The 13,810-nt window shown below is 39.1% G+C and overlaps 1 protein-coding gene across 7 annotated transcripts in view; it reads right to left on the bottom strand.

Moving 5' to 3' along the window:
* Brdt (bromodomain testis associated) overlaps nt 1-10,707 on the bottom strand; it is a 61,739-nt gene extending 51,032 nt beyond the window's left edge. For 2 of the 7 annotated variants that reach the window (XM_019210791.1, XM_010644934.1), the window contains exons 1-3: nt 8,950-9,077; nt 8,392-8,429; nt 1,007-1,236 (exon numbers count right to left, since the gene is read on the bottom strand). In XM_019210791.1, coding sequence (XP_019066336.1) covers nt 1,007-1,195 — 189 coding nt within the window. In that variant the 5' untranslated portion in view covers nt 1,196-1,236; nt 8,392-8,429; nt 8,950-9,077. The other 5 variants (XM_019210793.1, XM_033758373.1, XM_019210795.1 and 2 more) reach the window with 5 other exon arrangements.
* Nucleotides 10,708-13,810: the final 3,103 nt, after the last annotated feature.

Raw genomic sequence — 13,810 nt, 5'->3', positions numbered from 1 at the left:
GATGGGGAGGGTGGAGAGGTTGAAGGGAGGGCAGGAGAATGGGGAAAAATAAGAACCAAGATGGATTATGAAATTTCCAATAAATGTCATTACACTGTATACCTTAAATGTATCAATAAAATTAATTAATTTAAAAAAAAGAAGAATCAGTAGCATTCCTGAACACAACAAACTCGCTGAGACAAATTAGGGAAACCATACCTTACACAATACCATTTAAAAAAATGAAAATTCCTAGGAATCAATCTAACAAAGGAAGTAATAAACCTTTACACTGAAAACTATAGTACTCTGAAAAGGGAAATTGAAGAGGGATATCAGGAAATGGAAAGATATTTCTTGTTCTTAGTTGAAAATGACCATATTTCCAACATTGTTATACAGATTTAATGCAATGCCGATCAAAATCCCAATAGCACATCTCACAGAATTAGAGAAAACAATCCTAAAATTCATTTGGAACCAGAAGAGTCTTAGAATAGGTCTGGGCAACAATAACAACAAAAAGCTATTCTGGGTAACAAAGGCAAGGAAGGTGGCATCACAATCCCTGACTTGATATTATACTACAAAGCAAAAACCCTGGCATGGTACTGGCAAAAAAACAGACCTGAGGATCACTGTAACAGATCAGAAGATGCAGAAACAATTCCAAACATACTCAGCCACCTTATCTTTGACAAAAAGCCAAACACCTTAACTGGAAGAAAGATAGCCTCTTTTATAAATGGTGCTGGGAAAACTGGCTTTCCACATGCTAAAGATTAAAACTAGACCTGTATCTTTCACAGAAAAAGATATCACAGAAGGAAATGAACAATAACATTACCTGAGGTTAAATTCAGCATAAAATAAATGTAAGTAAAAGTATATGTGTGCCTGTGTATATAAATACACACACACACACACACACACACATATATACATATACATATATGTATATGTATATATATATATAAAATGTTAGAGACTGGTTATTTCTTAAATTGACCTGAGACATACTTACAGGTAACTTCAGTTTCACAGCATCTACAGGGTGTTGAAAAGGCCAAGAAAAAGCATGTTTCCATAAAGCTTTTAGGACAACTTTTTGTAGATACTGCAGTTGATTCGTTAGTCGCCCATTTTTCTTAGTATTTATATATTCTGGTGGAGGTGGGTTAACAATAGCTGTTTGTCGACTTGGCAGGGACATTGTTAACTACTTCAAATCTGGATACTCTAATTCTCTATGTCCTGAAAAAGAAGAAATGAGTACTTTAGAAACACCTTAAAATTTTTTTGTTTGTGGTACTTGAGATTGAACTCAGACAGCACTGAGCTAAATCCCCAGCCATTTTTATATATTTGTTTTCAGCTAAGGTCTAACTAAGTTGCCCAGACTGGCCTGAAACTAGTGATTCTCCTGCCTCACCCACCCAGGTAGCTACCATCACAGGATGCACCACTCCATGGCTAGCCAGTTAGACTAAAAATGGTTCTCACAGGAACTACAAAGAAAAAGACACCATATTTAAAACACACTTAACACAGGAAAAAAGGGGTAAAACAACAAATTAAATTTTAAACAAATACCAACCTTGTTAAAATAAGTAATATAAGTTGTTTCATTTATGTGTATTTCAGTCTTAAAATGGTTTAAATTACTTCAACAGTTCACAGAAAATTTCTCTGCCTTTCAAAACACAAACTGAGGTCTTAGTAGGAAAAGTATAAATTCTTGGTTAAAGAAACAGCAAGGGGGCTGGGGATTTAGCTCAGAGGTTCCGCTGCCTGCCTTGCAAGCGCAAGGTCCTGAGTTCGATCCCCAGTACCAAAAAAAAAAAAAAAACAAAACAAAAACAAGAAAAAGCAAGGATTGTTAAGCATATCATTAGCGTACAAATATCCTACAATTTTAACTTAATGGAGAAAAGTAAAGGATTTTCTGGCTAATTTTTCTCTTCTTTTTGTCTTTCCTGGCTAATTTAAATAAAGTGACTTTAAAAAAACTCAATTCAGCTAGGAACAATGGCACATCCCTATAATACCAGGTTCCAGCCTGTCTCAAAAATAGATCTAGGGCAGTGGTGGTGAACCGATGGGCACATGAATCACAGTGGCTGTTTGTATCCTTGAAAGCTCTAAAAGATTCACCATCTCTGGTCTAGGATATAGCTCACTGCTCATGTGGAGGCCATAAATTCAATCTCCAATACCAGAATACATGCATACATGCATGCATAACATACATATATACAAACATTTCACAGTTACTGGGAGTGTAGCTCAATAGTAGAGTATGCTTAGTATGAGCAAGATCCTAGCACCAAATGTTAACAGTAAAAATGAAAGTAAAATTAAACTCAGAGAAAGAAAGAGGGAAGGAACAAGAGAGGGAGGAGGAAAAAGAATGATTCAGCTTTAAGTTCTTACATATAACAAATTTGTTTAAAGTGATACTCTAGATAGGTTTCAAGGAAGAAAAAACTGAAGTAGATAGGAACAGACTTTGTATGCTTAATGGCAGAGTATAGGAAAGGAGAAAGTAGTTTGTTTTTTGAGACAGGATCTCAACAAGGGAGAGTAGCATAAAAAAAAAAAGCAGACAGTGGCTAGATTACATAGACTTCTTCGCAACAGTAAGAACTTAAATTTTATTCTCTAAATGCAGGTCAAGGAAAGACTGAAGAGAGCAGGACTGGAACAGGCAAGTAAGGGGCTTCTGAAGTAGTCCAGGTAAGAGAGGGGATCGTCAACTAATCTGACTTTAGCTCCCATCATTCTCGCTCCTTCTCTTCCCCCCAGCATATTTTTACCAGACAACGATACTACTGAGACAAAAACCACAAAAAGAAAATCCAAATTGGAGAGTGTTATCTGTTGATAAAATACATACTTTAAAACCCTTAAAGATTTTACTAAGAAACTTTTAGAACCAATGAACAGATTCAATAGTTACAGGATACAAAAATCAACATAATAAAAAAGTCAGTTTCATTTCTATACATACAACCAAACTATCTAAAAAGCACATCTGTGGTACAGCTCAGGTAGAGCACTTATCTAGCACATACGGGGCCTTGGATTTGCTCTTTAACACTGCAAAAACTATAATAAAATAAAATGCTTTGGGATAAAATTAACAAGGAGCCTAAAGATCTGTACATTGAAATCTACAACGGATGAAAAAAACTGAAGAAAATACAATTAAATGAAAGATACTCGTGTTCAATGACTGGATGAATTAATACTGTGAAAATATTCATACTATCCAAAGTGATCTAAAAATTCAATGTAATCTCTATCAAAATTCCAATAGCAGAAATAGAAAAAGAAATAAGAATCACACAGAAATAGAAAAAAGAATCCTAAAGGCAATCCAGCAATCAATTAATTATTTATTTATTGTGGGTCTGGGCATCAAACCCAGGGGCGCTCTACCACTGAGCTACATACAAACATTTCACATCTCCCTTTTTTTTTATTTTTCACTGAGAGAGGAACTCACTAAATTGCCCAGGCTGTCTTCAAACTTGGCTATAATCCTGCCTCAGCCTCCCAGAATGCTGGGATTATAAGCATCTACCACCATGCCCACTAACAAAACAATCTTAAAATAAAACTGGAGTCAGGTATGGTGCCACATGCCTGTAATTGCAGCATTCCAGAGGCTGAGGCAGGAGGATTACTGCTAGTTAAAGGCCAGCCTGGACTACATAGTGAATTCAAAGCTAGTCTAGAATATACAGTGAGATCCTGTCTCAAATAAACCAAGAACCAAAACCAAAGAAACCAAACACACAAAGCTGGAGTATCACATTTCCTCTCCTGCTCTCAAACTACATTATAAAATCATTATTAATAAAAAATATTATTAAGATTTTTTATTATATTGACATAAAAACAGACATGGACCAATGGGACAGAACAGAGAACTCAGAAATAAACACATGTATGTAAGGTCAACTAATCTTTGACAAAAAATACACAATGGAGAGAAAGGCTCTTCAGAAAATGGTGCTAAAAAAACAGAAAATCCATACATGAGTGAAATTGAACTCTCGTTTTGCACCATATATAAAAATTAACAGAATGAATTACTTGAATGTAAGCTCTGAAGTAATAAAGCTCTACAAAAATAGGAGAAAATTCTTTGACACTGGCCTTGGTGATGATTATTATGACACCATAAGCACAGACAACAAAAGCATAAATAAATGGCACTACATAAAACTAAAAAAGCTTCTATATAGCAAAGGAAGCAATCAACACAATGAAGCCTATAGAATGAAAGCAAATATTTGCAAGTAAATATCCGATAATGAAATCTAAATAAGTCAAACTCAAAAAAGGTAGCCAGGTGGGGGATGTAGCTCAGTTATAGGGCACATGTACTGAGCATGCACAAGGTCTTGGATTTAAATAAACAACAAAAATGGAGTAGAATGCTGTCAGGGGCTGGGAGATAGAGGAAAAAGAGGAGGTTCTGATTAAAGGACACAACCTTTCAGTTATAAAATGCGCTGATCTAATGTATCTCAGGATAATGGTGAATGTTTTAATTTGATAATCTATCATGTGCATAAATATATTTGAAATCACATCATACACTTTGAATGTGTATGTCAATTAAATATTTTAATTAAGTATATTTGTTAATTAACAATTTTAAAGTAAAAGACTATGCAATGTTTTCTGTTCTGCCTTTTTCCTTTTCCACATTTAATTATCTGTAATTATATCAGCTAGTATCTTGTCATACAGACATACTGTAGCCAGTACCTTAATTTTTTTCCTGAAAAATATCTTCCCAAGCTAGATATGGTGGTGCATGCCTGTAATCCCAGCACTTGGGAGGTGGAGGCAAGAAAATCACCTCAAGTTTAAAGTCCACCTGGGCTACATAGGGAGCTCAAGGCCAGACTGAATTCCATAGGAAGACCCTTCTTCAAACCAACCAACCAAAAAACAAAACAAAATGAAAAATGAATAAAACTTTCCGGTTATGGATTGTACCTAGATGTTCCCCTAAAGTCTCATGCAGTCACAGGTGGGCCTTTTTGGAGGTGGCTGGATCTAGGATGCATTATGCTGGGATCAAGGATTCGATGTTAAGATTGTAGATGTGAGTACTACCTGCCCTAAGGGTGTGTAGCCTTAATAAAATAAAAGGGGAAAAAATGGTTGTTGCTTGTCTCTTGCTTTTTGCCTTCTGCTTACCTTGCTTTTCCATGAACTGTTTCTCCTCTGTGATGCCTCTCTGCCATGCCACCCTACCTTGGAGACAACTTTTTTTTTTTTTTTTTTTTTTTTGAGACAGTTGTCCAGGCTAGGCTTGAACTTGCAAGCCTCCTGCCTCAGGCTCCTGTGTGGTTGGGTTTGCTCCTGTGTACTACCATGCTTAGCCACAGCCTTCTTTGGAGGAACTATTCTACATTAAACAACATAATAAATTCAACTTGTCCTATATCAAATGAAAGATCAGTTACAACTGGCATTTTGGGGATAATTTAGGGAAACGTAATTATTCTTCTTGACAGGTGTAATAATAGTATGGTGATTGTGGAGGGAAGAAAATGTATATTCAAAAAGCTTAGCGTGAATGGGCCTATCTTTAATGTGTTTTAAAAGCCCGAAGGAAGAAATCTACACAGAAAAACAAAAATGACGATGATGGTATTGTCTGAAAACTTTAATAAGCTTAATGTATTCGATGACAGAGTCTGAAAGATAGACTGAAAGTGAACAAAAAGACTTCTGGTAATTGTCATTGGGCACAATAGCTAATATTATATAATCTGATTATCTTCTCGGGGTTGAATATGTGGCATTCCTTGGCTGGAGGCCCTTCTTTCAAATGTGAGATGAAGTAATAGATTAAGTACCTACGGTAATATATACAGTAATAGATTAAGAAATTTTTCCATTTACAAAGTATTCTTTGTAATTATTCCACCTTATGTTCAAAATATTTTAATGTTTCTTATTTTTAAATTTTTAAAAAAATAACTTAGTCAGGCATTGGCACATGCCTATAACCTCAGCACTCTGGAACACAGAGGCAGGAGAATTCAAGCCCAACCTAAGCAACTGAGCTACTTTAAGAGACCCTGTCTCACAATAAAAAATAACATTATACAAGCAATCTCACATAATCTATTGCCTGTCCTATGTGTCTCCATTTATGTGTAAAGTGAGCTGTCATTTTGTTATTCTGCTTTGAAAACACTTTTGCACATGGATATGATTCTAAAAAGACATCACAAGTAGATGAATCTACTGTCAAGAATTGAATAGTATGCAGTAACAACCAAAGACAATATTCCATAAAGGATTATGAAATGTTCTGGTTTTCTTAGTTGAGTATTATTGTGCAATAGTGTAGTAACCCCTTGTCAGATCGCCCCATAGTTCTACGAATAAGTTGCCTCAAAAACCACATCCTTTTTGTTCAATCAATAACTCATTACAAAATAACTTTGGAAATTCCAGAGAGATTTTTGGTGCAAAATTGAAGGATTTCTAACACAAAAAACAAAAAAAGGCAAACCAGAAAAACAAAATGTTTATTTGAATTTTAAGATCCACATAGCATGAAATTTTGATGAAAATAGCAAACAGAGAAATTTTACACCATCCCATCCTTATCTGCCAACTAACCAGGTCTCTCCTACTGTTTAGAAATTTTGTATACAGACAAAAATGTGTATTTTTGCACTTCTTAGAAAATGTCCCTGGACAGCACATACATTGCTGCCCTTTTATGTTTTTTGTTTTTTGAGACAGGGTCTCACTGTGTAATTGAGAATGACCTGGATTCACTATGTAGCTCAGGCTGGTCTTGAACACACAGTGATCTTCCTGACTCAGCCTCCTGAGTGCTGGGATTACAGGCATGTGCACCACGCCCGGCGCTGCCCAATTCTTTTTATCCAGTTCTAGGGGTTGAACTCAAGCCTTTACACTGAGCCACATCTCCAGCCCTTTTTGTTTTTTGAGACAGGGTCTCACTATGTAGTTGAGATTGACCTGGAACTCACTATGTAGCCCAGGCTGGTCTCGAGCTCACAGCATCCTCCTGCCTCAGCCTCCCAAGTGCTGGGATTACAGGAGTGTACCACCACACCCAGCTTCCAGCCCTTTTTTATTAAGACAAGGTCTGGCTAAATCATTAGCCCACTCTGGGCTCAAACTTTCAATCTTCCTGCTTCAGCCTCTCAGAGTGCTGGGATTACAGGCATGTACCATCTGCCTGGCTAATTTAACTGTATAGTATATTATCATATGGATGTGGACATATGGTTATTGTCATTTAACTATTGTAAGCAATTTTCCATCGAATATCCTGGTAAATACATCATTGCATATATAAAAATATATACAAATACAGATATATTTCTATGAACTTCTGAGAAAATGCTTTTTTAAATTTATTTCTTCATTAGTACATGTTTGCAGTGCATAATGAACACATTCACCATGGGGGATTTGTATGCGTACATAGCACATCCTAATTCTTTTTTTGTCCTTCTCCCCTCCCTCCAACCCTTGCTTCCCTCCCCTTTCAAATAAGCACTACTTTTTCCTTCAATTCTTTTATTTCTTTAAACCCATTTTCCTTCCTTCCCTCCCCCACGCATTTCTTGTTCCCCTTCCCATTTAAACAAATTCTTTATACTTCCTAGTATCTCCCCCATTTTGTTCCTTATATATACTTTGGTTTTCTTGCACAACAGAAACAATGAGATAAACTTTGTCTGATTTATTGCATTTAAGATTATGGTATCGAGTTGCATCCAGTTATATAAATATCACATTTTCTTTATCCATTCATACATTTTGATGGGCATATAGACTATTGTCAAGATTTAGCTATTATAAATTGTGCTATTTAAACATGGGTATGCGTGTATCACTGTGGTACAATTTTTAATACTTCTGGGAAGATACCTAGAAAGGGAATAGCTGAATCAAATGGAACCTCTAATTTTAGTTTTTTTAAGGAATCTCCATACTGATTTCCATAGTGGTTGTACCAGTTTACTTTCCGACCAAAAATGAAGGATTCCTTTTTCCCCTGCAGCCTCACTAGCCTTTGAAAATGGTGCGTTTCTTGAAAGCCATTCTTTCTGGTGTAAGATAGAATTTACATGTTGTTTAATTTGTATTTCTCAGTGATGTTGGATATTTTTTCATGTTATTTATTGGCTGTCCTTCTTTATCTGAGAGGTAGCTATTCTCCAGATGTCCATTCTTTGATTGGGCCTTTAAATTTGGGAGGGTTTAATTTCTTTGAGTCCTTTATATAGTCTATATATGAGTCCTCTCTGGGACAATGCTTTTACTCATTCAGTCTGAGGAACCTTCCTGTCTAGAACTCTTGAGTCCTGAGACTAAGACAATACTCACTTGTGAAGGTCGTTGCTTTTTCTTTTTTCTATCTTCAACTTAAAAAACAAAAAACAAAACAAAACAAACAGGTAATCACATGGCAAGTATTCTACCATTGAGCTACTTTTGCAATTTTTTTTTAAAATTTTGAGGAAGTGCTGCTAAAGTGCCTTGTTGCCCAAGTTGCTGGCCATGAGTTTTCTACCCTCTTTCTTCAGCCTCCCAAGTAGCTTGGATTACAAGTATGCACCAACACATACACACTTCTGGAGCTATTTTCAACATTTCTATACTAGCCTCTCTCTATATACACTTTCTCAAGTTCCTTAAAACTCCTTCACTTCAGATGACTGGAATTTTCATGATGCCATTCAAATCTCTGCAAAATCAGGACTGAATACTCTGATTGCTCCAAATCTTAACATTTTCCCTTAATCTATTATTTGCTTGTAGACTCAACCTCCTCTGTCTCATACCAGGGCATACAGCAAAACTACTTTGTCTTCACTCCTCAATTTACACTCGGCTTTCCTCACTATTCCACTTAAACTCCCCACATACTAGATTAACACTCACCATGTTTAGTTATTAAGTCCAGTGGATTCCAAATCTTACTTGGCCTTTCAGTAACATGCTACTTGACTATTATTGTGACTCTCTTAAAACTCTACTCTGGTTTCCAGGATACCATATTCCAAATTCTATAACTTATAAAGCAACTGGACATGGTAGCACACACCTGTAATCCCAGCACTCGGCAGGCTGAGGCAGGAGGATCACCATGAGGTGAAGGCCAGCCCGGGTTACACGATGAGTTCAAGACTAGCCTAAACTACATAGAGAGACCCAGTCTCAAATCCTCCTCCTAAATAAATTTATACTTTTCCTTATGCAAATCTCAGCCACTCCAAGTTAACAAATATCTTTATACAAATGAATGCTAAATATAAATTTATATATTCTGGATATTAAACTCTCCATCTCCCAAACCTCTGCTTTTGTTTAATCATTTGTCACTTCTCACATAATGTAATGGTAATGTTCTGACTCTTGTTCAGGACCATTCTTTAAGCTGGGTGTGGTGGCACACATCTAAAATCCCAGCACTGGGGAGGTTGAATCAGAAGGATCACCGCTGAGCTCGAGGCTAGCCTGGGCAACATGTGAATGAGGCAGCCTGAACTATACAGCAAGACCCTGACTCAAAAAAATAATAAAAGTAAATCAATAAATAGAGCGAGAGCATTCTCCAATCCACTATCCTTCACAGTTTGATACCTGCTTTAACTAAACCCGTCAACCGCTTTCCATTGCCGAGAACTTTCTGGACACAAGCCCCGCCGCCCACCGCCCACCGCCGGCTAAAATCTGACAGTGTGGGGCACATCTCTATTGTTCTAACCGGCTCATCCTAACACTTTATCGTATGCCCCCGGTACATCTCACCTGGCTCTTCTCTTGCTGGTCCACTCAAGCTGACATCGGCTCAGCCACTCAAAAATTCACAATTCTGAGCCAAGTTGGTGGCGCATGATCACAATGAGTTCGAGGCGAGACTGGGATGCATAGCGCGACCCTGTCTCACTATCCGCCCTCAAAAATCCCAATTCTTCACTGTGCCACCATGCTCTACAAACTCCTCCATACCTCCAAAACATTTCACTCACAGGGCAGCACTTGAGGTCAGACTCACCTCTGATTCTACAGCCCCCAGCAGGCTTTTTTCATGTACCGAAGATTTAATAAAGTTAGCTGAATGAATAAATCAACGAAGAGCACAACCTTTCTGTCCCAAAAGTCAACAGACTAAACACAGATGTCAGTTAAACTCTTCTGCCATGCCCAGCTTACAGTCCCAAGAGCAATCCAGTCCAAGTGTGCACCTCTGTGGACCTCACCCCAACCTTCCTTCCCACCTCTACTCCCCACCCTTGCAGAAAAACCAAGCATGGGGTGGGTGGGGGATGGGGAAGGGTACAAAAGGGTCCATCGGCTTACAGTTTGTAAGGTCAAACGGAAGCGAGTCACAGCTCATCTGGGCTTCACACTCGCACCTCGGCGGGTTCCCCACAACTGCCTTGCTCGTCGCCCATTGTGAATGGGGGAGGGGAGAGGGGAAAAACGGTTGTTCTTCCCCAGGGTCCCACAAGACGGGCAGCTAGCTTGGAGCCACTTGTAGAATCTCTATTACCTTTTAGAAAAAAAGACTTTAACTGATGGACCCTTCCTGCTTGCACAAGACAGCGGGTCAAGGCAGCGTTTCTCTCCTCTCTGACCGACCTCGATCGCCACCAGCTCTAGTCTAAATGGCTGCCGCCTGCTGGCTGCGCCTGCGCTTTTATGGCAGACCTGCGGCCTGCTGGCTGCTGATTGGTCCGAGCCTGTCACGTGGCAACGCCCATACACAAGCGACGCAGGAGGTACAGCTCTGCAACCTAGGCCTGCAGGGTGGGTAGTGGGGATTACTAAATGCCAGACCCCTGCACAGATCTGTGTGTTTGGGAGTAAGCGCTGCCCCCAAGGGCTTTACTATTAAAACATCTTTTTCTACTCAGTGGTTAGTCTTATGCCGTTATTTTGGTTTGTGAGTTTTGGGTTGTGGCGTTACTGTCGTTTTTTCTTTCTTTTCTCCGGCTCTCGGTACAACGCCTGTCTCTTGAACATAGTGAATGCTTAATAATATTAGGTAATGGTTGAGGCTAGAGGCAAAATGATTGCACTGGGTTTTAAATGGTACATATGAGGTGTTTCACAACAGCTGCATGAAAATAGTGATTTAGGACTTTGCGTTTTAGTGGCTACCTCCTGATAGTTTGTGGAAATTTTAAAAGTGCTAGCATAAACCGGGCATGGTGGGACACGCCTATAATCCTAAGCACTGGGGAGGCTGAGGCAGGAGGACCTTTGTGAGTTTGAGGCCGGCCTGGGCTACATAGCAAAATCCTGTCTCAGAAAAATATACCAAAACAAAACAACAACAAAAACGTGTTAGCATGCAGCACAAGACTATATCAGCACCATAGCTATCTTCTGGATCCAAATGCAATGCTTTTGAATTCTTAATACTCATTCCTAGATGAGTGGGGAAGGGAGCGGGCAAAAATAGCTGGTGAGGGGCTCACTAAACACTCAAAAAGCAATCAATATCCATTTTCCTGAAACATAAATCTGGTTTCTATGAAGCGGTTGGCATATTTTAATTCCATAGTTGGGACGTGGAGAAAATTCCTCAGGATCAACAGTTCACAAGAAAGCAGCACAGAGTATTTACTAACTAGAGGTCATGTGGATACCTGGATACACAGCCATTATTAAATTACTCAAGTCACCTTTCTTTGGTCAAAGGACTAGAAGATCCTGATTTTTTATGATCAAAAATTATAGTCTGGTCATGGCGACACATGCCTGTAGTCCCAGCAGTCCGGAGACTAAAGCTAGAGGATCACTGAGAGTTTGAGGCCAGCCTAGGCTACATAGTGTGGTGGTGTATGCCTGTAATCCCAGCACTCAGAAGGCAGAGGAAAGTGGATTGCCATCAAGTCAGGGAAGAGGATTGCCATGAGTTCGAGGCCAGCCTAGGCTACATATGAAGTGAGTTTTAGGCCTACCTGAACTTTTAAAAAAACTGTACAGAAAAGTCAATACCATATCATACTTTTTGTTTAAACATTTGAGGTTTGTTCATTTGTTTTGTTTTTAAGACAAGTTTTCAGACTGATTTTGAATTTACTATGTATCCCAGGCTGGCCTCAAATTTACAGAGATCCTCCTGCCTCAGCCTCCCAATTGCTGGGAGCTATAGAAAGAGTTCAAGGTCAGCCTAGACTTCTTAGAAAGACCTTGTCCAATTAAAAAAAAAATTCATCAAGAAGAAGCCCATATTTTTGGTTTCCATAATGACTATAGATTCACAAGGATCCCCAAAATTCAAAGTTAAAGCATTGAAATTCACAACTGGTTTCACATGTAAATGAAGAGGCAATGTTATATATGATATAGTTTATTATTAAAAATGAAAATACTTTGGTTTCCTTTGTGTTCTTACTGGTTCTTCTTAGTTCTCCACTGTGTCAGAATGTTCTAGGGCTCAGTCCTTGGAATTTCCCCTGAATAGTCTCTGGGGAGCACACCCAGTCTCAAGGTTTATCTGCTCCTGGCTCTCAAACTTACTTCTGTCTGTTCTAAACCTTCTTCCTGCTCTACCCCTTGTTTCCCCATCGCATGAGCCCCAGCTCGTGGTCTCCCTGGGCTTTACAGCCAATGGAGGCAGCCAGGCCCAGGTGTCCGAAGGCCTGGATCCATCCTCAGATCTTTAGAGCAATGTTTTTAAAAAGGTTCCTCTTTCAAACAAGTCCTAGGAATGCGTAGGTCCGTTTGCATCAGCTCGCTCCATGGAGCTGTTCAGAAATGGTGCCTCGTTTTCCTCATGGTAAACGCCACAGTCCTTCAGCGGTCTTCAAAGCCCTACAATGTAGGGCCTCTTGGTCCTTGTCCTGCCTTCCCCTCCCCGGTGACTGATCTCTGCCTGCGGGCCGGGCACCCCACCTCAGCAGATTCCCCAACGCTAGCCCAGCTCCAGCTACTCCGTCTGCCTGGGAGGTTTTTGCCCCACAGTTAATGTTTTGCTTCTTGAGTCTCTTCAGATCTTGATTCAACTGTCAGCTTCTCAGTGTGGCCTTCCATGGCTGGTTTCCCTAAATCAAAACGTACAGACACACATTCATACATTCATTTTCTATTTCCATTGCTGCTTTACTTTTCTCCTCGCATGTACTTAGATATCTACTAATGCTCCTAGTTTAGTAAAGGGTGAAAGGTTTATATCATGTGAAGAGAAACCAGAGTATATCCCTCCTAGATTAGAAGTGCTATAAAGGTAAGACTTTTATTTATTAGTTTTAAATATTCTTTCCTGTCCCCCCCCCTCCATCCTAGTCCTGGAGATTAAACCAAGGGTCTTATGCGTGCTAGGCTAGTGCTTTACCACTGAGCTACATCTCCAGTGCCAGTTTTTTTTTTTTTTTTTTTTAGTACCGGGGATCAAATTCAGGTCCTTGCCCAGGCGGCGGAACCACTGAGCTAAATCCCTGGCCAGTTTTATTCTTGACACAACCCAAGTCCCTGAAATAGTGCCTAGCATAGAGCAGGCCCTCAGTAAGCCTGCAATGAATAAGTCAGTGACTATGTATTTAGATTGTTCTGCTTTGTCACAGAAAGAGAATATAAATTTATGGCCACACAATAGGAAAAAGGTTGAAATATGAACTGGCATAACCTAGCGCTTATAATCCCAGAACTTTGGGAGGCTGAGGCAGGGGGATCACAAGTTTGAGATCAGCCTGGGCAATTTAGTGAGGCTATCTCAAAAAAACAAAACAAAACAAAACAAAAAGGAATAAAACAACAACCAAAAGAAACCCAGCATAATCTGTGCATA

Source organism: Fukomys damarensis, unplaced genomic scaffold (genome assembly GCF_012274545.1).
Source record: "Fukomys damarensis isolate Sample0158 unplaced genomic scaffold, DMR_v1.0_HiC HiC_scaffold_33, whole genome shotgun sequence".
NCBI lineage: Eukaryota > Metazoa > Chordata > Mammalia > Rodentia > Bathyergidae > Fukomys > Fukomys damarensis.
This window is presented reverse-complemented; position numbering and strand designations above follow the sequence as displayed.